Source organism: Neolamprologus multifasciatus, chromosome 7, assembly GCF_963576455.1.
Source record: "Neolamprologus multifasciatus chromosome 7, fNeoMul1.2, whole genome shotgun sequence".
NCBI classification, from domain to species: Eukaryota; Metazoa; Chordata; class Actinopteri; order Cichliformes; family Cichlidae; genus Neolamprologus; species Neolamprologus multifasciatus.
Window position 1 is genome coordinate 16,173,491 of NC_140445.1, and position 22,713 is coordinate 16,196,203.

Below are 22,713 nucleotides of genomic sequence, written 5' to 3' on the forward strand. Positions count from 1 at the left end.
GGCTTAAGTCTGTCCACAGAGACAACCTCCTGCCGACCCCCAAAGTCCAAAAGGAAATGTTTGTTGCCTGGTTTAAGAACCCTGTATGGCCCGTCATATGGTGGACGCAGCGGAGTCCTATGGGCATCGTGCCTGACGAAAACAAAACGAGCAGAGTCCAATGAACTCGGAACAAAAGTGTCAGGCACTGAAGTGGTGCACAGGACCAGGAACAGGAAATGAGTTTCTTGGGGGGCGAAAAGGCAACAAAGAGGTATCGAAACATGGGGGAGGGCTCTTGGGTAAGAATTCCCTGGGGACCCGGAGGGGCTGGCCGAGGACCAGTTCAGCCGGGGAAACCCTGAGGTCTTCTTTAACCGCACTACGCAATCCCAGCAAAACCCACGGAAGACGGTCGACCCAGTCGCCACCTGTTAAGGAAGCCCGGAGTGCGGCCTTAAGTGACCGGTGAAACCGTTCGTACATCCCGTTAGCTTGCGGGTGGTATGCTGTGGTGCGGTGGACCTTGACCCCCAGGCCGTCAGCCATAGCAGACCAAAGCTCAGAAACAAACTGGGGGCCCCTGTCCGAGGTAATGTCAGCAGGGGGACCGAAACGTGAAACCCACGTTGACAAAAATGCTCTGGCCACCGTCACTGCTGTCGTGGACGCCAAGGGTACCGCCTCCGGCCACCTGGTCGTGCAGTCCACCACAGTCAAAAGGTGCGTGAAACCCTGTGACTGCGGCAAGGGACCAACCAGGTCCACATGAACGTGATCGAAACGCCTACCCGGGACATGGAAAGGTTCGAGGGGTGCCTGTGTGTGCCGGTGGATTTTCGAGCATTGGCATGGGATACAAACCGCCGCCCATTCTTTCACCGTCTTGCGAAGGCCCGGCCAAACGAACCTGGCGCTGACCAGCTTGACCGAGGCCCGGATGCTGGGATGAGAGAGGGCATGCACTGAGTCAAAAACACGACGACGCCACGAAAGGGGAACCACCGGGCGGGGGCGGCCAGTGGAAACGTCGCAAAGAAGGTGCGGACCACCGTCCCACACCGGGGTGTCCTCCAGCACAAGGCCCGTTTTTGTTGACTGAAGGGCAAGGACGTCCGGGTCAGCACGTTGCTCGGCGGCCATGGCAGCGTAGTCGACGCCGACATACACTGGAGAAACCAACACACGCGAGAGACAGTCAGCGACGTGATTGGACTTACCAGCCACATGCTGAATGTTTGTGGTAAACTCTGAAATGGCCGCCAACTGGCGCTGCTGGTGTGCGCTCCATGGGTCAGAGACCTTGGACATCGCAAACGTCAAAGGTTTGTGGTTAACGTACGCAGTAAAGTTGCGACCCTCGAGGAAAAAACGAAAATGTCGTGTCGCGAGGTGCAGGGCCAGCAACTCCCTGTCAAAAACACTGTACTTGCGTTCAGCATCCCGGAGCGTACGACTGAAAAAGGCGAGCGGTTGCCAGAGACCTGAAACCCGCTGTTCCAACACCCCACCCACTGCCACGTCGGATGCGTCGGTAGTCAACGCGATCTCCGCCGACGGAAGCGGGTGTGCCAGCAGGGCGGCGTCAGCCAGCGCAGACTTGGCTGCGGAAAACGCATGGACGCGTTCCGGCAGCCAGTCAACCGGATCTTTGGCTGTTTTACCTTTTAAGGCAGCATAGAGTGGCTGTAGCAGGTGGGCAGCTCTGGGGAGAAAGCGGTTGTAAAAATTTATCATCCCCAAGAACTCCTTCAACGTTTTAACCGACGTGGGACGCGGAAAAGCCGAAACGGCCTAGAATCTGTCGGGCAACGGAACCACACCTTCAGCGGAAATGCGGTGCCCGAGGAAATCCAGAACCGGCAACCCAAACTAGCACTTGGAAGGGTTGATGATCAGGCCGTGCACTGCCAAACGCTGGAAAACCTGGCGCAGATGGGACTCGTGCTGGCTCACTGAGCAGCTGGCCACCAATATATCGTCCAGATAAACAAAAACAAACGGCAGCCCATGCAAAACGGAGTCCATCAGCCGCTGAAAGGTCTGGCCGGCACCTTTCAGGCCAAACGGCATGCGCAAAAACTCGAACAAGCCGAAGGGGGTAATGACAGCGGTTTTAGGAACGTCTTCGGTGCGCACGGGAACTTGGTGATACCCCCGCACCAAGTCAATTTTAGAAAAAAATCGACGTTCCGGCGAGATTGGCAGAAAAATCCTGAATGTGGGGGATGGGGTAACGGTCATTCTCGGTGGCATTATTTAAACGGCGGAAATCTCCGCATGGCCGCCACCGACCGTCCGATTTGGGCACCATGTGAAGCGGAGAGGCCCATGCACTGTTCGAACGCTGTACAATGCCAAGCCGCTCCATTGCTGCGAACTCTTCCCGAGCGATGGACAGTATCACGGGGTCGAGGTGGCGCGCGCGCGCGAACACTGGGGGCCCAACCGTGGGAATATAATGCTCAACCCCATGCTTCGTTACCGTGCTAGAAATTAGGGACAGACAGCGATGGAAACTCTAAAAGCAAACGCTGAAAAGCATCCCCGGAGGTCACTACATTAGCCCGAATCAGGGGCTCGGCGGCCCGAGTAAAACAGGGTAGCGAAGAAAACGAGAGAGCATCAATTAAACGTCTGTTAGCAACATTGACAAGCAGTCCATGAGCACACAGAAAATCAGCACCTAAAATAGGTACAGAGCTAGCGGCAACAACAAAGTTCCACTGGAAATCCCGGCCATGAAAACAAACAGTCACCAACCTTTCCCTAAATGTTTTGATGGGAGAGCCATTAGCTGCAATGAGCTGCAGCCCACAGTTCGCTGTTAGTCTGTCGGCAGCACTAGGGGGAAGGAGGCTCTTCTGGGAGCTGGAGTCCACGAGAAAACGTCTCCCGGAGCGCGAGTCCTCTATGAAGAGCAGCCTTTCTGTATTGCCAGCGGTCGCGGCTGCTACGGCGCGCTGGCGGGTCCGTTTCCCTGGGCCGTGAAAGCGCAAGGCGGCAGGCAGCGACGCGCTCTGTCGCCAAAATGGTGATGGTAGAAACAGATGCTCTTTCAGCGGTCCCGGCGTGTAGCAATCCCTGCCGTCAGCAAGGGGGCGGATGCTCCGGGGGAGGCAGGTGGAGGCGTGGAAGGTGCCACCAGCGAGTCCGTAGCCAGGGCGTGAACGTCGAAAGTGCGGCTAGCCAGGAGAATGCGATCCGCTTCTTTAGCCAGGGAGCGATAATCCGTCGCAGGCAGAAGCGGGGAGTTTGCGAGGACAGCTCTCACTGCGACCGGTAGTTGGCGGAGGAAGAGGTGGGTGAAGAGGAATCCCCCGTCATCCGGCCCGAGCAACGATAGCATGTTCTCCATGAGCTCGAGCGCGGTACCGCCACCCAAGCCTGACAGGTTGAGGAGCTTTTCGGCTCGTCAGAGAGGGCATAGCGCCGATGAAGCAGCTCTTTAAGGGCGGCGTATTTCCCTTGGGCGGGTGGGTCCCGGAGGAGTGTCATCGCGCGACGGGTGGCCAGCGGGTCGAGCGAGGCCACCACATGGTGATACTTCGTGTCGTCAGCCGAAATGCCGCGAAGGGCGAACTGAGCCTCCACGTGTACGAACCATGACGGGGGGTCATGGAGCCAAAAGTCCGGCAGTTTCAGCGCCACAGCGAACGTAGCTGCAACAGGAGGCGGAGGTCCGGCGGCCGCTGATGCATCCATAGCGGAGTCTGCGTTATCTGCGGCCCGTTGCATGCTCAAGTCAGGGGTCACCAATGTGGAGGAAAGCATCGACGACACAGAGCTCTCAGTTCTCACTCCTTCTTTATTCGTCTCCAACATCAACTGCACATATCGCGCCACAAAACACAGAAACACACTTCCTCAACACTGGGTGTGAGTGGAGCCCTCTAGTGGTCCACCACAACCCTCACTTAACTTTTCTTAACTAACAATAAAGGAAAAATTGGACGGTGGGACGGTCCATACCAAGTGCTTCTGACCACTCCAACTGCCTGCAAAATAGCGGAGAGACCCTCCTGGATACATCAGAGCCACTGCAAAAAAGTTGAGGTCCCCGAGGATTCCACTTCCTTCACAGAAATCAGCTAGTAAAGGAAAGTCTCACCCTCACTTGGTTGCTTCAGTGGTGAGGGGGAAGTGCTGATTGGGCGCCCGTAGGGAATTGCTCGCACTTCAACCTCCAGCCGCTGATCAACTCTAGGGCCGCCAAGTGACACGGTGTGACAGACCTGTGTGCAACCATGGGAAGGTGGACCCTCTTGGTTACCTTGACTGCGACGCTCACCCTTACAGGACCCCAGCTGACGCCAACAACAGCCGAACCACGAGGCAGACAGAAAAGATGGACGCATGACAACTCCCACCTAAGAGACATGATGCAAGACCACATACACCCTTGGATGAACAATGCCTGGTACCGTTATATCCACGACAAGACCAAGGCGGATTCGGCAAATACAGACTGTTATGTCTGTTCTCATATGCCCAGCACATCGACACGCCCCACACTATATGGTGAATATATGAACAACACTCAAGCAAAGTGTGCAGCCAGCTTCGCTGGCATTGGATTCCAACACAGCCGAATCATCACCAACGACACAATCCCACACGCTGTTGGACTTAGTAATGGAACATGTGATCGACTCTTCTGGATCGATTTCAGCGTGACAAACTGGAATACATCCATCCACTTCCCAGTGTTTCTGGACCAACTCCCAGGGAAGAACCACTCCATGTGTTATCAACAAGAGAAAGGTAACACACCCGTTGGAAACACGACAAACTGTGTCCAAACTGCAGGCCACGGAGAGGGCGCCCCTGTGAATATGAGTGGACCTTCTAACGGCACGTACTGGGTGCAAGGAATGGCCTGGCTATGTGGACAACGGGCATATTTCATACTGCCCCCAGGCTGGACAGGAACATGTGCTCCTATATTCCTGTCAGACCACACTTTCAGGATGACCGCAGTAAACACCACTTCTACAGCACGCCGGAAAAGAAGATCAACGTTCCCTAAACTTCAACCACATGACCCGATATGGGGAAGCAACATACCCAAGGAATTCAAACTGTGGACTACCGGACGGAAAGTACTCCACGCATTGTTCCCCTGGGTGGGAACCGGAAAAAACATCCTGAGGATCGAAACTCTGGACTACCGCTTTGGACTCTTCTTGAACGCTTCGTGCAAGATCAACGATCTGTCATGGTCTGGGTGAGCAGCTGGGATTTTCCATCAGTGCCAGAGCACCCTTGGCTCCGCCCGTGGGCAGGACTTCCTCAGCTTCACACATCTGGAGCTAATTGGGGCAATCAGGCCAAAGAGGGATTTAAGCTCTGCGCTGTCATCTTCTCCCTGCCAGTTCGTCAACTACCTAATGTTGGTAACCGGCTCCCACGTTCATGCTGCTAATCTCAAGTTGTTTGACTCACGCTGTTTCTTGTGCTTCAGGACCTATTCTCCAGTGTCGACTGCTGCTCACCACTTGGATCTCAGCTCCTTTCCACCTCACTGGGAAATATCTCCAAACCTCACCTGCCTGCCCTCCTGCTCACTCACCACTTTGGATCCAACGAACCCCAGGTCAGCCGTTTCACCTCCCCCTCAATACCACACCTCCACCTCCTGCAAGTAAGCTGAAAAGACTCATACTTACCCTCTCTGGTAATCCACTTCAACCCAGCTCTAACTCCGCTCTCCTCTCTCCCCAGTGTGACCAATACTTACCTGCCTAGATCCAGTTGTCCTCACGTTCATGCCACGCTAATAGTTCCACGGCTACGTTTCCACACCACAGTTTGCCACATTATTGTGTTTTCACCCATATTATATATTCACCAATAAATTGTGTTAAAACGCCCTCTTGCCTCCGCTCTGTGTGTCTGCGCTTGGGTTCTGTTCAAGTTGCTGGCCTCCGTCCAGCGTGACACGATCAGCAGAATCAGGAAATTAATGCATTACAGATCGCAGTGATGCAACATCGAGTAGCTTTGGACATGATACTAGCAGAGAATGCTCACGTATCAACATTCCACTGAACAAATGTTTTCATTTTCCTTCTGTATATATAAAAGACAAGTGCAAGAACAGGGCGCAGATCACAGGGCCCCGCTCTCTGATGTCAGCAGATGTTTAATACAAGAGAAACACATGCATAATATGCATTATTTAGACTGATGAAAAGCAGAGATTTTATAAAAAAAAAAAATATATAAAAACGTGTAAACAAAGTCAACAAACACCAAAACAAAACAAAACAAAAATCTCTCTCTCCTCCCACTTCCGGTTTGGTTTTAAATCCTGACTTATGTCAAATACCAGTTAACCCTCATCAGTTCCTTTCAGGTTAATCTAAGTTTCTTTTAGTTGTTCTAACTCTCTGATCACTATGTCCGTTCTAATAGTTCAATTTAATTCAACCTTATTCAGTTCATCCATCCCTTTCACTCACTGTCTGCTGATAAAATTGAGGAGCTGAGTTCCATTTAGTACCTTCTGTGTACTAAATGGAACATCTTCTTTCACAATGCAGATATTAACACTGCTACAGAATCAATTACATCTTGTATTTCTTTTTTCATTAATTCAAAGAACACTAAGAAATATCCAAACAATAAGCCTTACATTATACAGGAAATATAGGACTGCATCTACAGTAAGAGACGGGCCTTCATGTCAAGGGAACACTGAAGGAGTCAAGGCTAATTCTATTAGAAGCAGGACCAATATGGACACAAAAAAAGAAAGTTGTGCCTGCCATTTTTTTTTTTGGTGTGTGTCCTGTCTGGCACTGTAGCAATCAGAATTATTGTCTGAAGGCCAAGAAAAATGCCCAACAGATTTACTTTCCCAAGTGGGCCTTTTGCTATACTGGTCCACTTGATTGTCATAGTTTATTTGATCTTTATTAGTTATTTTTATTATTATTACTATATATTAAATTAGTTATTGTAATCAGGCCAGACTGATCCAAGTCTGGGGACGGGAAAGTAAAACAAGAAGAAAAGTTCAGAAGAAAGTTAACAGAAGGAGAGGGAAAGAAAAAGGAGAAAAGAGATAGAGAGAAAAGACAATGAAAATCTGCTTCACCACCTTTGTCTTTCTTTTCTTTTTCCTCTTTTTCTTTTCTTGGATCACCTGTTGAGAAAAAAAGAAAGCAAGCAGAAGAAGACTAGAGCAATAGAATAAACAACATCATGATGATTTATGGGAATATAACAGTAAATACTAAATGTTAAACATTATTGTGCAGCACGTAAGATCGACAGCGCACAGTGTGCTTTAAGGTAGGAGCCAAAAAGGGTGTAGTTTGTGTGTGTGATCACCCGTGTGTACACCTGTGAGCATGAACGCGCTTGTTTTTAAAAGGTTCCTACATCTTGTGTCTGCCATTAACAATATCACCAGAGCTAATAAGCTAAATCATTTTTAACTTGGTTTTGAAAAGGACAATCAAGAATGCAGTCAAATCATGGAGGGGGTTAATTGTAATCTGCAGAAAGAGAGAATTTTAATTGATCCAGACTCTGTCAACTGGATTTTTAAATCATTGCACACAAATAACGCCACAGGACCGGATCGTATGTCACCTTTCATTTTAAATTGTTTTTCTGAGGAGCATATAGCAGTTTGGCCTCAGCTTTTCCAGCTCTCTGTTTACATTCATTCTGTTCCCAAGTTTTAGAAAAAGTCTATTGTTAATTTGCGTTCCTAATAAAGCCTGCCCCCAGGTAAACAATGATTTTAGACCAGTCTGTCTCACACCTAAAAACATAGCTCAAATTTTAACTTTAAGACAGCAGGGAGGATTATGGGCACAACAGCTCCTCTAAATCATCAAGAATTACTAGAACAGACCATCCTCAGACAGACACATGGCATTTTAACAGATCCCTCTTATGTTCTGTCTTCTGAGTATGTTTTACTAAACTTGGGGCAAAGGTCCAGAGTTTTTCTAGGTAAGCATAACTGGTGCAAGCATTCATTTCTTCCCTTATCAGTTAAGATTATTATTGAAAACAGAGCATGAGATGAACAGGTCCAAAAACTCTTTAGAACTACCTAGATAACAAATTTGGCAATTAAGTTCCTTAATAATTTTATCTTGTGGTTACAGATGTATGTGTTGGATTCTATTGTGTTTTTGGGCAATAAACTCATTCTAAACCATTGTTTAAAGTTTTTATTAACCTAAGTATTTATTTTTTATTTTTATGATGGTATGGAAGAGTGCAACAAGAGGGCTTGTGTGGTGTAACCCATCTGTCCAGATGGGTTGTATTTCTTTGTCAAATACAACTGAAAAGTTCTTACCTTTAAATACAATCTCTCTTCTTCAGGGCTGGATCGAGAGAAATTTTCTTAGGGTGGCATGAGTGTAGCAAATGGGGTGGCAAAATCAAAGCCATTTCTTTACACATATGCAGGTTTTAAATTTCTGTAATATAAAATATATACATATATGTTAAAATGAACGATACACATTTCATGTAAACATAGTAACTTTAAAAATTTTCTTTAGCCCACATTATCAAACGTGAATTTTTCATTTTATCTACTGTATAACCTATATAATAAATAAGTATGTAGCCCATAAATAGTACATCCAGAAAGCTATATAACATGAGGTGGTTCAATTAGAAATACAAATCTTAAAACTTAAGTTTAACTCTTTTTTTTTGTGGAAATAATAAAATTGTTAAACAACACAAATCAACACAAAATCACAGAGATCTGCACTGTCATGAACAAATGTTTTACAAAAAGTGTAAGCCTAATTTTTCGCGCTTTATCAGGTTAACCCTCAGGGGTTCACGGCTCAATGCACTATTTTTGACTACTTTTAATTTTACCTTTATATTTCACCTTTAAAACTATTTGCCTTGTTCGGTATCATTCTTTTCTCATGTCTAATTTTACAATTATTTTTTCATTGGCATACTGTATTAATACAACTGAACTACAATCACACGAAATTCAAGTAGCAAAAAGTTATATTTTGTTACTTTGAAAACCACAAACATGTTTAGCAAATTATTTTGATAATTTGAAATGACACTTAAGCACAAAATTTGCAAACAAAGTTATTATTAGTTACAATTATTTACATCAAAGTGTTTGGTGATATAAATGTACAGTACATTAGGGTATTTCAGTTCCACTTAAAGTTTTTTCTCTATTGCTATGGAGCAATTATTTAATTTGATGGTTTTTCGTGTGTCTGTTACTAAGTGTTTTACCAAGAGGAGTCAGAACGGTCCCATCAAATCAATAGATTCATGACTTAATATCTCACTGATATTTATTTTTCATCCTTAGAAATGACCTACAGAAAACCTCCCCTCTTTCTGTCTACCACACAACATATTACCGCATCATTATCAACAGGTAGGTCTGAAGTTTTCTCTCCTACAGTGTCAGTGAATTGAGCCAACACAGCCAGCAGATGGCAGTGCAGACACTCATATCATCATAAGCTGCACTTAAAAAAATGTTTAATAAACTTAATAAAAGTCTTAATAATTGCAATTTTCAAAACAATTCAAGTTGTTTAAGTCCGATAAATAGTGTGAAATGGTGGAAAAATTAAGTGGTGAACTGCCAGAGGTTAAAAAGAGTGAGGTTACCCAAAACTGAAAAATAATCTACATTTCAGAATTATACAAAAAGGCCTTTTTCAGCTAACACAAAATGGGTTAATCGTTTAAAGCTGTTAAAGCAATAGAGGTTGATCAAGCTTTGAAAGCTGGTGCTTTTCTGGATTACTTACAACCCCCTCTGTCTGCATTGTTGGAACACACTGTGGTACCATACCCTCGTACAAAAATGGCAAAAAAAAAAAACCCAAAACAATTAAGAGAATTGAAGAGAGACATACCATCATAACACTTAAAAATGTAGGTCTTTCCTACAGAGAAATGGCAAAGAAAGTGAAGGTGTCAGCGAGTAGTTTCCTTCACCATCAAAAGGCACTCAGAAACTGGGGCGAACTGTGACAGGAAGAGGTTTGGCAGACCCAAAGCCATAACTGAATCAGAGGACAAGTTTCTGAGAGTTAACAGCTTGCTTGAAAGGCGTCTCACAGAATCTGCTTTTTATCTCATATAGGAGAGATGCATTGGAGTGTCACAGGTTTGGTCGTCTCAGAGGCTGAAGAGCTAATGGCCTGAGGCTAACATCTATTGTCACACAAGGACAAAGGACAGAATTTAACTGGATGATTAACTGAATATGTCAAAACAGTCAAATCTGTGTGAAAGGGACCTTTTAGCACAGTTATTTCACACAACAATTTTACAGAATAAAAAAAATTATTTATGTTATCAGACTTGCAAGCAAGTTGAGCATCAACTACAAAGGGACAAAGTGAAGTCGGACATAGAAACAAAAAAGGAAATTTACAATAAAATAAGTTGATGTGATTGTGTTTAAAACATTTCTAAACATATGAAAAACAGATTGTTTCCCCTAAATGACATTTAAAGATACTTGTAGACTTGATAACATTTTTATGATTATGTTCAGATTAGGACGTTTGCACAGCAGGTGGGCTCTCTAAAGCTGAGAACCTGCTGGCTGAGTATTTTATAATATTGATTTAGACTGATATATTCAATTACTTTCTTTAAAGATAAATAAAAACATGCAACACTTTATGGTTCTATAAGTCTCTGCAAGTATTTACATTTTCAAATGATCACATGTACAACATTGTCACTTGCCACTAACAATTTTTTAACAAATCATGTACCATGTTTGCACAGATGATCACTTATGTAACAAAGAAAAATCAAGTTTCTGATTTTACTGAACTTGTCACCAAATCTGCAGCATTTTTTTTAAATGATCATATAGTACATTTAACGAACACATCTGTTTTTCAATATTTAAATCCAACTTTACCATGACATTGTTATGTTGCCACTGAGAACATCTGGTATTGCTTTCTTTGTATGTTAGTGGGGACCCTGGCATTGCGTGCTGTTCAAAGTGCAGCACCTTTTTTTCTCTATAAATGCACAGAGAAAATGTTCGTCTGGACTTGTTGCATCATGTCAGCAACAATCTTATCTTTGTTTTGGAGCTCACCGTTCAAATAGTCCAGTTTTCCAGTAATGTCCGTTAAAAATGCAAGATCAAGTGTCGACTCAGTTTCCTCCATCAGCGACGCGTCTTCGCCTTTGGATTGCACGATGTTTTCATCATCTCCTCCTCTTTGCTGACAGCTAGCTTGTCTCCACGGCAACCGTTGCTGTGAAGACCAGTAGTCCTGATCTAAAATGAAACACTTGTTGTTGTTGTTTAAATTAAAATAAATAAATAAATAAATAAATCTAATTTAGACCAATGCAAGTGTGATTTTTTTTTTTTTTTAAAAAAGAATAGCAACAAAAATCTTAGATGCTGCTCACTGCTAAGTGGCGCTATGGTGAGCTATTTTTAGAACAGGCCACTGGTGACGTGGTCCTTGTGGCCGTGGGCACCATGTTGGTGACCCCTGATCTAAAATAATAAAATGTTTTGATTGAAATTACTTTGCGTTGTGCTCTGGAGAACCTTTATCTTATGTTGATGTACAGTGATATAGTCCAAGAATATAAATATGGAGCTTGACATGAGGTAACATTTCCACTTTAACAAGCACAAAGGTAACAAATAAGACACGGCCAGTTTCATTCAAAGTCCCCAAAAACCGTGCACAATTCAAAACTACTTCAAAATCATTTGATCCTTATTAGTATTTTAATCCAGGCATCACAAACACGATCCCTGTCCTCTTTTTGTAGTGCTTTTGTTTTCTTTTATCTGTACTGATACGCACAGTGGCTGGACTGGTGTGTCTCTGTTTTCTGCCAACAGATGGCGGTGTTGCTATAGTAACGGAGGAAAGCATAGTGCGTGACTGAAATGTTTTCTAATAAAGACGATCGACATAAATCATCACAATAAATGTGATGGCCATTACAGGTGCCTGATTAGATCAATGTTTACGCCTGGATGATATGTTGAATATGAAAATAATTCCCTATTTGTAACATATAGTTATATTTATACTTAATTAGCGTATATTGTAGGGAACATAAAAATATCATTTGGAACAAGAGGGAGCAAGTATAAGATACTTTTTATTTGAGAACTAAACTAGTTTAGCTACCCTAAGTAGTTTTATGTATAATTGCGCTAGATGACGCAAACAACGGCCACCTGTCGCTATGCAAAGTTTTAAGTAGATAGAAAATATACATCAAACCTATAAGTATGAAACATATTGTGGATCTTGTGAGGTACATGTTACATTAAAGGCGTTGTCGGCGTCATGCGTGATCGCCATGGCTCATCAGACAAGGGCTGGGGGGGGGGAGAGACCCTGACAAAAGACGAGAGAAAGTAGGGTTTGTTGGCCAGGAGTTACTCCGAAACCCTCTGGGACTATTCAATGCAACATCTGCCAAGGGTGGCGACCCTTTTCACACCACCCCCCTGCGTTCATATAGCATTTCTAAACGGGCTTTTCACTAGTGCAATGACACAGCGAAGAGAGTGAGCGAGCAGAGATATCGGTAAAGGCTTTATTGGACAACCCCGCAGTGACACCCCCCACCAGGCTTTTTTTTCTTCTCGGCTGTGCGCGCGCAGAAGCAGCTGTCATTGGCGCTTGTGCCCGCGCGCTGCATTTAGCGAGACTATCCTGTTTGAAGATTATGCTGCAGCTCTTGGCCATCTTGTGTCAGACAGGATGAGAGTGTGAAAAAAAAAACACCTACAAGGAGAGGAGCGTTTTTTTCCCTTCTCAGCGTTGACAGGCGAATACCACAGAGGCAAAAATCACGTCTGCTATCGGCGCTGTGTGTGTTGGAAAGACCTCGTACGAGCTGTGGATTATTCCTAGGACATCACACTGAAACCATGAGCTGGGGGACAGAGCTATGGGTGAGTCCTGGTGCACTTGTAACGTTTGCTCTCGCTTTATCATTGAGTCCGTGTGCGTGCGTATAACGGTTCTCAGAATAAACACGCGTGTGACAATGCGCAGTACCCCGCTTTTTTCCGCTAAAAACGATGTCCAGCGAGCACGTCTTTATGCGTGTTCGATGACATAAGCTAAAGGGGGGCTAATTTGTAGCAGTTATTGCTTGAGATTGTGTGTTTTATTACTACGAGGTGGTATGGTGTTGTTAGCAAGAAGGGAATGGTGCATAAATATGGGCAGCTAGCGTTAGCTCGCCATCCATTTTAGTTTACATTTGAGCCTTTCAAACCACGCTTTTGCACACACCCCCTCGCAATATAGCACGGCAATTCCCGTTTCCCAGCGCAGACAAATCGTTGTGGCTGTTTGTTCTCTTTGCGGCGACGGTTGCCTTTTTTTCTCTTTGCTTGTTACCGTGTAATGCGTGGCTAACCCGCAGATAAATGCGCACATCTCACAGGCTGCATTATCAAAGCAAACAGAGGAAGTAGATAAGGTTAAGTTCCCCTAGTTGTGCATCTCTGATCGTGAGGTTACTAAAACCAGAGGCAAATGTTGAACTCGTTCTTCCACTAAGTAGCAGGTTACACTCATTTCACTACTTATGGATTTATTACAGTCGCTACTTTTAAGCCCCCAAGCTGTGTAGTTATTTGCATTCTCTAAAAAGTATTTGCATCTACAGAGAGATTTCAGATAGATTTTGAAGTAAAAAGTTTTGCCATAGTTATTTCGAAAGGATCAGAGGTGTAATTAATGTGATTAGTAACACCTGCGTTTATCTCTTATTTCATGTCAAGAAAAAAAAGAAACCGCATACTACATCGGCCTGGCTGAAAAGACAATAATATGGTTCCTGGAGTCACCAAGACCTTTATGAGCAGCAGCAGAAGACAAAGTAGAAGCCCAGTGACCCGACTACAATAAATTCCTCTACCATGATGTCACTTTTAAGCCTATTCCTCTTTGAAATTGACTTTCAGGCAGTGTTGAACTTCTTACAACCTGGAAGTAGCCCTCATCAAGCTAGCTGGCATTTCCTAATTTGTATTCAGACACATGCTCACACTTGTAAGGCAACCCTGTAAAGAAAAAGCAAAAAGCAAAGCAGTAAGGAAGATTACAGCACCCTGTCGGATTCTTTTTTTTATGACTCGATAATAGGTAGTTGTTGCAAGTGTGAAAGAGTGATTCTTCTCCTCCCGGAGGTGCTTGCTTGTTGGCTGTTTCACAATTAATTGCACGTTTTAAATATAGCACACGTGCTAGTTTGTGCTTTGGCACAGACATGCATGAAGCCAAGCACGGAGTATAGATTTGAACCCGCCAGGAGGGTCAGAGTGTATTTACATAAACTCACGTTGCACGCAAATATTTATTGCAAACACAGCTTCTGTTAATATGAGGTGTTCAGCTTGAGAAATTTATTTGCTTGGTTTTTACCTGTGTGCAATACATCACATTACAGTCTCTTTAGGATTGCAGCTTGGAGCCTTTTTGCCCTGACACAAACAGCACTCTAAAGTCAATGTTATAAGTTTGATTTTTTTTCTTCTAGTAGACATCAAGGGGGCTGGAGATAGTTAACGTAGGGATGTTTTTTCATTTCAGAAAAAAAGGAGGGGGAGCCACTCACTGAATTCTCCAGTAATTTACCTGGTCCAACGTTCACAAAGAAAACCAATGGCACTCCACATTTTTTTTGCAGTTTTTCTGTGCTCTCTGTGTATTTTCACTTTTGTACCACAATGCTTGGCTGACAAATGCTATTGCCTAGGTAGTCATGCATAGCCAACATACCCTTGAGGTACTTTACAGACTTTCATGTGTACCTTTTGGTCTGGAAAGCATTTACAAGTTTTTAAACGTAGTCTGGCTTTTTGCAGAGAATAATGTATTACAACCAGATGCTTGCTTTTTTTCTTAGCAGGCTGAATAGAGTCCAGACACTTGATTCTTCAACATGCCATAGGGATGCAGGCTGATTTGAGCAGTGCTCTGCAGGTGGACAATGCACACAGCTAATTGGGCTGTCGTCCCAACCCAGCAACCTCAGCTATGCTATTGGGGCAGCACCCACACTTTTAAGTAGAACAAGGATGTAACTAACCAGTATGTTGTTGGTTAGATTGCATGTACATTTAGTTGTGCCCTGCAGCTATGCACGATCTTTATTATGTACAATCCAGTTACTTTGATGTTTATTAAACAAATATAAGTAGACATCCCTCACATTTGAAGAGCTATAGGCAGAAAAGTTTTCACAATAAAATGGTTATCATAATAACTGTTTTAAGATGAGTGCACGGTTTCTGCCAGTGTAATATGAGCATTAGCTGTCACAAGGCTCGAGTGTAATGTTGCACTCACTTAATGCAACGCTATCCATTTGCTATAAATCTAGAGAGAACAGCATAGCTGAACATGAATGGATGAATATCAAAAATTCTGCTTGCGTAAACCATCCATTGCTTAATCATTGCAGCTGTAGTTATTAGCCTGGCACAACACAAAGTACTGGACATTAGCCTTAAAAGGAGCATGCAGCGTGACAGATGAAGGTTGAGTCACGACATGCACTGAACTTTTTCAACAAGCTCATCCTGTTGTTTCTCGCTTTGAACAGGAAAGTGTATGATATTTCAGGAAGTGAAGTAAAAGTAGAGCACAGTTTCTAAACTCTTAGCCACATGGTGAGGTAGTGCAAACAGATCTTATGGCGATATTTCTCCCTTTGCTGCTTTGTGGAGACAGTAGAGTATAACTGAAACTTTATCACAATAGAGAATAAAGTGTTAGCAGAACTGTATCAAATTACTTTTGTGGCTTGCAAATGTGAGCGTTAGACAGATTAACAGGGTAAATAAATGAACTTGACTTGTGGTGGGTCTTTATTGTTTGAACTGCATTACTCACAATGAGTAAAGCACCAACCAGTCAACTCCAAAATGTTGAATACCTTTGGTGCAACATCACAGCACTGATAATAGCATTCACTGTGTTCTTAAAGAAAGGTTTTGAGAATGTTTACTGGCATGCCATCACACTCATGTCCTTGTCACAGTACCAGTTAGTGTTACAGAAACAGTGTGTCAGAAGAGCCTTGCTGTGGTTTGCAACATTATTTCTAAACAGCATTTGCCACTGACAATACAACCTAACCAGGATATTAAACGTCATTACATTCTGACAAAATGCTATAAAAAGTAAGTTGGCATCAAAGTCTTTGCAAGATTGTTAGGAAATAACTGGCTTTCTTTTTGTGAAAGCAGAGAATTGAGTAAAACAATTAGAATCACATGCATGCACAAAAGGGAATAAACATTATGTACAAATGTGACCGAATGGAATGAAACAAGAAGGAAGTCAAATGTGGTCTAACTTGTGACTGTTTCAATGTGGACGTGGTGTCAGAAAAAAATTAAAATTTTGTTCCTAACTATAGAGGTCTTGTCACCTTTAATAAAAAAAAAAAATCTAAATCAAGTCAGATTGAAGTATTGAAGAAAGCAAGACCGCAGCATTTCCTCTGAGATGTTGCTCAGATGCACAGTGTAGAGCTGGTGCTTTAAGCTGCAGAGGTGCTACTATATGAAGATCATATCAAAGAAGAAGATGCACATAATATTCTCAAAAACCAAAGTTGCATAGCTGTGAAAACTGAAAAAAGAACTTAACCTCACCTGGTGGCTTTACAATGTGACTATAGAGCTTTCCATTATGACACACCTTGAATGTTTCACTTCTCTCATGTGGATAATTTGGGAACTGGACAGAAGCTGCTTTTCTCACATTTATGTTGGAGTCCACTAAGTCTGCACTGCCTGTAGAATGTAAAAGTGTCTTTTCCTGTGACATAACTAATTGATGAGGCAACATGGACAAGGCTGAAACTCTACTCAAAGAGCAGCAGCTTAAGGTGAGTTGAGCTTTACAGAAGCATCACTGGATTTATGAATGAGGACACAATATCCCACAGAAGTGAAGTGCACTTTCCCAGTTTCTTTGATTGTGCATTGTATTGTATTGCCAGTTTCACCCAAGACATGGATCTGTGTATTGGCCATCAAAAGGGAAAGTTGTACAGTTTGGAGAGGATTTGTAAACTTGTTTGCTTTCTCTTATATTTTTAATTGGAAATTTTAAGTCAACACCTGACGGTTTTAGTCTTGCATTTGCAGCAGTGAAGTATTCAGGGCTCTTCCTGGTGGTGTTTTTGGAGTCTAGTGTTAGGCAGATATTTCCCCAGTGTCTTCTGCTGTTCCATTTCATCTTGATTCAAGCTCCCCTGGGGTCTAGCCTCATCCCTCCTGGTGTTCTTTTGATATTCAGGGCACTTCCAGGACTGAAACCTGAGCTAGCTTGTTTCTTTCTATCAATGTGTTGGAGTCAGTGGGGGTCAGAGCCTGAAACCCTTGGCAGACTACAACCACCATTGCTCTCACCATTAAATCTTGTACCCATCACCACCCACCTGCTGACTCAGCGATACCACTTCCAGTCCATTTTCTCTTCTCCTCCTCCTTTAAGCTCTTGTGATGCTAAAACAAAGATGAATGAATCTGGATTTGTTCTAAAGGCTCTTAAGGAGTGAAGAGCAGAAGAAAGCGGTATTCATACAGAATTGGCTCACAGCATTTTTTAAAATTAGCTAGACCGTTTAAAGTAGAATTTGATTTGATTCCCATTTGCTGGTTTTTTAAATGTGAAAATTTGGTGCTTTTCAGATGACACGTGACTTCCTCCACAATGGGAGCGGTTTAGGCTGTTTTGTCATGTTGTCCATGGAAATGTGACTCATTTCCTCCCACCACAGAGTGTAACTGTAACCTCTAATCTTTAGTCACCACCTCTTTTGTTATTTGTAAAGTCAGACTCTAATCATTGCTGTGACAGTGGCAAATATACAGCTGTTGAACTGCAGTCACTCCAAGTTGACATGTTGTCACCTGAACCTTGTAGCTGTCTGTATTATCCTAATTGCTATTATATTGTACCACATACTGTAAGTGTGACTTGTAGTGTTGGTAGTGTATTTATTGTCTGTTATTTTTGCGGCTTTTACATTTTGGTTATCCCCAAAGACAAATTGTATGTGATAGCACAGATGTGGTGTGTGTGTGTGTGTGTGTGTGTGTGTGTGTGTGAGAACGTGCTGAAAACTTGAGTTTAGTGGTTGTTGTGAATGCACTTCCTGATACTTTGCCTTCTGGAAATCTGTTCATTTTTATTCAAGATGTGGTCAGACCATATTATCAGTTACTTCAAGACTTTATTCATGTCAAATGATTTAGTGGTAATAAAAACTGGACCATGCAGACATTTAGTTACTACACGTTTGTCTCCCACTTTTTTAACTGTGGGACTCCATTTCTACCAATTACTCTAGCCCACTCATACCTTTCTTTAATATTGCTCAGTAGCTCTTGTCTCTTACGCTCTTTTCATGTTCACTTGTTTGGAAACAGCTTTAAAATACTGTTTGTTTGCTTTGACCATGTCAATACAGCATTTATGTGTTGTAGTTTTTTGGGGGTGATGCACCAACTTCTTAAACAGGCATTGGTTCATCAGCCTCAGTCCCTTCAGTTTTGATTATATCTGTGATATTCCTTCCTTTTACAGTTAGAAGAAGAAGAACTGACTTCATATTTTATGGTTAATACGTGACTGTGTGAGCTTTTTTGAGGCTTCCTTGGAAAACTACAGTGTTGTAATGGATTCTGCTGTTGCAGGATTCTGCATTAAACCTATTTTGTCTCAGCTAGACTGGTATTTTGAATAAGGTAGAAGGTAAATTGTGTGCACTTACATTAATAATTAATAGTTAATGATGCCAGACGGAGAGGACAGAGAGCACTGATTGTAGTGTAAAATAGCTTTAACAGTAAAAGCCATTTAAATCTTTAACCCTGATTCCCATTCAGTAACAGCTATGTCCCTCACATTTCTCCCTGAATAGGTGTTGCCCTCCATATACTGTACATTAAAATAGAAAACACTGCATAGAACTTAGAATTGTCAATGTGTTTTTTGTGTGTAAGTGCCTCCATGATGAGTAATCTGCCTGTCTTGTCAGGCAGCCCCTAAAAAGAGGCATATTTACTCATATCCTGAGATTAGGCATGTTAGGGTGGAGCGAAACGACTGCCACGTAATTTAGAGATTGCCTGGGAAACTGTAGCACATATCTCAGCTCATTTAGATAAGTGAAAGTACTCCATGTTCCCTAAGGCCTTTACCTTGTGGAGAAGTAGTACACATATATTAACATGAGCGTAAAAGAGAGAGAAATGAATGGATTTATAAAATCCAGTTATGGTCCCACAGTTTGTGTGGCCTGTTAGCAGATTACTGGCTTTTGTTTAGCTGTGTTAGTTTAACAAGCACACTAGTGAAAAACAGCGCTCTCTGTTGTATTTGCAACACTCATCCCTGACTGCGCTAGCAGTAGTTGTATGACTTCACTTTTAAATTGTGTTACGCCACTCAAGTATAAATGACTTCTTGCTGATGTGCGCCTTCACCTTAAAGAAAGTGGTTTGACCCTTGTTATCTGAAGCTAAGCTGGAGTGAGTTGGAAGCATTTGCAATAAATGTTCCATGTCACTTCTGAAGATAGTCTCTAGCAAGACAGTTGGGTCAAAGTGTAAAATACATAAGATGCAAACATGTTTAATCTAGTCTCTCATTTACAACCACAATGTTTGCCAGCAGACGTAATTATAAGGTAGTGCAGTTTGTTTGTGTGTGTGTGTGTGTTTTTTTTTTTTTTAATTACATAAGTCCCATGGCAGTCATAATTTGATTTTAAGACTGACACTTGTTGACAAAGATGTGCAGTAATCTCAGACATTATAGTCTGAGCCACTGCAAAGGAACATGTTGTTAGTATGTTATTCAGTGGAAAGTATTTAAATCGGGCATGTCAGGTCAACATGTAGCATGACTGCCTTGAAACCCGGCATCTATACTATTAGGGACAGCTGAGCAGGGGTGTCATTTAGAACCTGAAGTCAGTATTAACTCACTGCTTTGGCATGTGTCTGTATTTATTTACCAACAGCAACCTCTGGGCCTGTAAAAATGAAGCCAATGTCCAAGTGCCAAAGGTGCATTTCCTTAAATGGCCAATTGAGGCTGGTTCCAAAGATGAGCAATCTGCCGCTGTGCAGTTACCACTCTCATTTAAAGTGTCTTCACACTTAAAAGTTATTTATGTTTCAGACATGGTTGCTTTTAATGCAAGGTGGGTGCTGAGACTGTTTTGGTGCATGTTGGAGCTTTTTTAAGCTCATTATTTTACATTATCTGACACTAGACTGACAGACACTGCAAGAAGTCTTTTCATAGCTTATTTATTTATAGGGGATGAAATTCTAGTTGTATTTTTTCTATTTTAGCAATGACAAGAGGGATTGTGTTTTTGTAATACACCCTTAGCTATGGATGCCTTGAGCTGGTCAAACTGGTGATAACTTAGCACTGCCATTAGCACTTAGCACTCCTCTCATAATTTAGCTGCTAAAAAATAAAACAAAAAGTAGCAATAGTAATTATGGCTGAAATCTTTAAAACAGTAGTTCAGGTAACGAGTTCACAGAGGATCTTTCCTATGTGCTATAATAGCATATATCTGCAATAAGATAATATCAGAAAATGCTGGTATAGGTTGATTCAATTGCAAGTTGTTTGCAAATTAGAGTGCCAGATTTAGGTAAAGTATAGATCAGCCTATATGTAATGGACAGTCAGTACACCTCTTGCTTTAGTGATCCATTTCTATAATCTTATGAAGCTTATGGACAGGGACTCTATCATAGTTAAATGTAGATAACATTCAGCTTGAAGAAATGAGAGATGATTATCAACTGACAGACTAAAATATAAATTCATTACAGTTCATTCAAATTGGGCATTTTCCAAAGTTCAAAGTTTCCTTCATTCCACAGACCGTGTTATATAAAGAATTAAAGAGCTTTATCCTCCAAAAAGAAGAAAAACAGCTCAGCAGGAACAATGGCTAATGTGTGTTTGCAGGATTAGCCACAAAGCAGCCTATTGGGTAGTAAAGGTAGAAGGGGGTGTAGTAATCAGATTAATGACTTCATGGTTTAATCAAGTTCTGTGCTAGTTCCTTCTCATTATGCTTCTTATTCTTGGTGCATTCTCGGAGTTTACACTGGCCCCTGTGAAATGAAAATGTTTGCGTATTAGGTATTATCAGGAGTCTTTGCACCACTGTATTCTGGATCTTCAAACTATCAGCACTCAATTATTATTCCAGGACAGGTTTTTCTTTTCTATTTTATCCCAGTGAGACGGATTAATTTGCGACTTATTTTCCTATCCTGTTGCTTCATGAAAACAGTGACCATGTTGCGGAGAAGAAGTGAGTTTTTTGTTTTTCTGGACAGTGCTCTTTCTGTGATTACACAAAAAGAGGAACAGAAAGAAGAGCCACCGCTGAGCCCTAGTGATGAGTATCTACAGGTGCTACTGCAGATGAAAACGACCAGTGCTGTAAGTCAAGTATTTCTGACTTCAGTCATATTTGCACAGTGATTCGTTTCGTTCAGACAAACAGCAGGATTAGTCAAAGGTATGGGTAACAGTCATAAAGGGTTCTGATATACTGTCGGAGTGAAAGAAGAGACGCCGAGCTGCAGCAGAACTTTTCATTTGATGTCCAAACTTTCCTTCTTGAGTTGGCTATGACTAACAACTGACATGCAGAAATGACCTGTTACATAAATGCCACAAGAAGCTCTTCTTATTAAAGGAGCAAACCTATGACAGCTCATACGTCTTACCAGTGTTACAAGACAGAAGTAAATAACAAGCTAGCACAGTAAAAAAAAACACTATAGCTTAAAGCAAGAGTGCATTATGCACATGTGCATGAATCAACTTCCATTCGTAAATTTTCAGACCATCAGAGGAGTTATTTCTATAAATACCTGCAGTGCATGCAAACAAGAGTTGTTTTACGTAAGGTCATCCACCGCCTCAAACAGCTGTTCATATTTTACAGGAAGTTTTGCGTGTATGGTTGCTGCACATGTGTGCATTTGCCCTGGACACGTGTGCCTTGTACTTTCACAGTTATTTTCATATTAGCTAACATGAGACAGTTGATAGCTGATCCTAAAAAGTGATAATAAAAATTGTTTTCATATCATCATCAGTTTTGTTGTTGTTGGTAAGGCTGAGGCAGGGGGGCACTGTATTTGAAGAGTGTTCTACCTGCTAGTCTTTTTTGGCTTTAATTCATTATGAGGACATAGGTAAATTTAGTGTGTGCACCATAATAAGTCCTTTTAACCCAAGTTATGATGCCACTGAGTGTACTTTCTTTCTTTAAAGTTGCCATTGCCCATAAGTTTGCAGGTAGGCTACTTATTGACTTTTGTAACTCACTGAATTTTGTGCTATTTAAATATGAACATATGTTCATTCTTTTGAATGAACATATGTTGCTACTCCACGCTGCAGCTGGTGGAGCTGTGATTGAATACGTGTACCATTTACAAAACTATTATTAGACCAAACCTACTTTGAAGTAATCATCATAATTTCACACTCAAAGTCTTAAACATTTAACATTAAAGTTAGTGTAACATCCTAACACAGACCTGCTTTTAGATGGTGTTTGATAATGATTTTGTTCATAGTTGGAGACGAGTGACGAGTAACTACAGCTCGTGCTGCAGATGAAAATAATTTTGTTTTGAGCGGTAGTATGCAAACT

General features: G+C 42.4%; 2 protein-coding genes across 26 annotated transcripts in view; both read left to right on the forward strand.

Annotated features, from left to right (window-relative positions):
• The first annotated feature begins 3,029 nt into the window (after positions 1-3,029).
• On the forward strand, positions 3,030-5,999 carry LOC146514011 (uncharacterized). Of its 2 annotated transcripts, none has more exons than XM_085165765.1 (2): positions 3,030-5,623; positions 5,704-5,999. In XM_085165765.1, the coding sequence occupies exon 1, from the start codon at positions 4,227-4,229 to the stop codon at positions 5,208-5,210; it is 984 nt and encodes a 327-aa protein (XP_085021891.1). In that variant the 5' UTR covers positions 3,030-4,226; the 3' UTR covers positions 5,211-5,623; positions 5,704-5,999. The 2 variants fall into 2 exon arrangements, with proteins under 2 accessions (XP_085021891.1, XP_085021893.1); XM_085165767.1 differs by having other exon boundaries at positions 3,030-5,575.
• Positions 6,000-12,654: 6,655 nt separating this feature from the next.
• The window catches only part of fnbp1b (formin binding protein 1b), a 54,458-nt gene continuing 44,399 nt past the window's right edge, over positions 12,655-22,713 (forward strand). For 22 of the 24 annotated variants that reach the window (XM_085165737.1, XM_085165738.1, XM_085165741.1 and 19 more), the window contains exon 1: positions 16,888-21,485. In XM_085165737.1, the coding sequence (XP_085021863.1) occupies positions 21,324-21,485 (162 nt within the window). In that variant the 5' untranslated portion in view covers positions 16,888-21,323. The other 2 variants (XM_085165752.1, XM_085165751.1) reach the window with 2 other exon arrangements.

Bases quoted from the DNA above. Each gene is read 5' to 3' on its own strand.
- LOC146514011 (XM_085165765.1), top strand. From the start codon at position 4,227: ATGGGAAGGTGGACCCTCTTGGTTACCTTGACTGCGACGCTCACCCTT.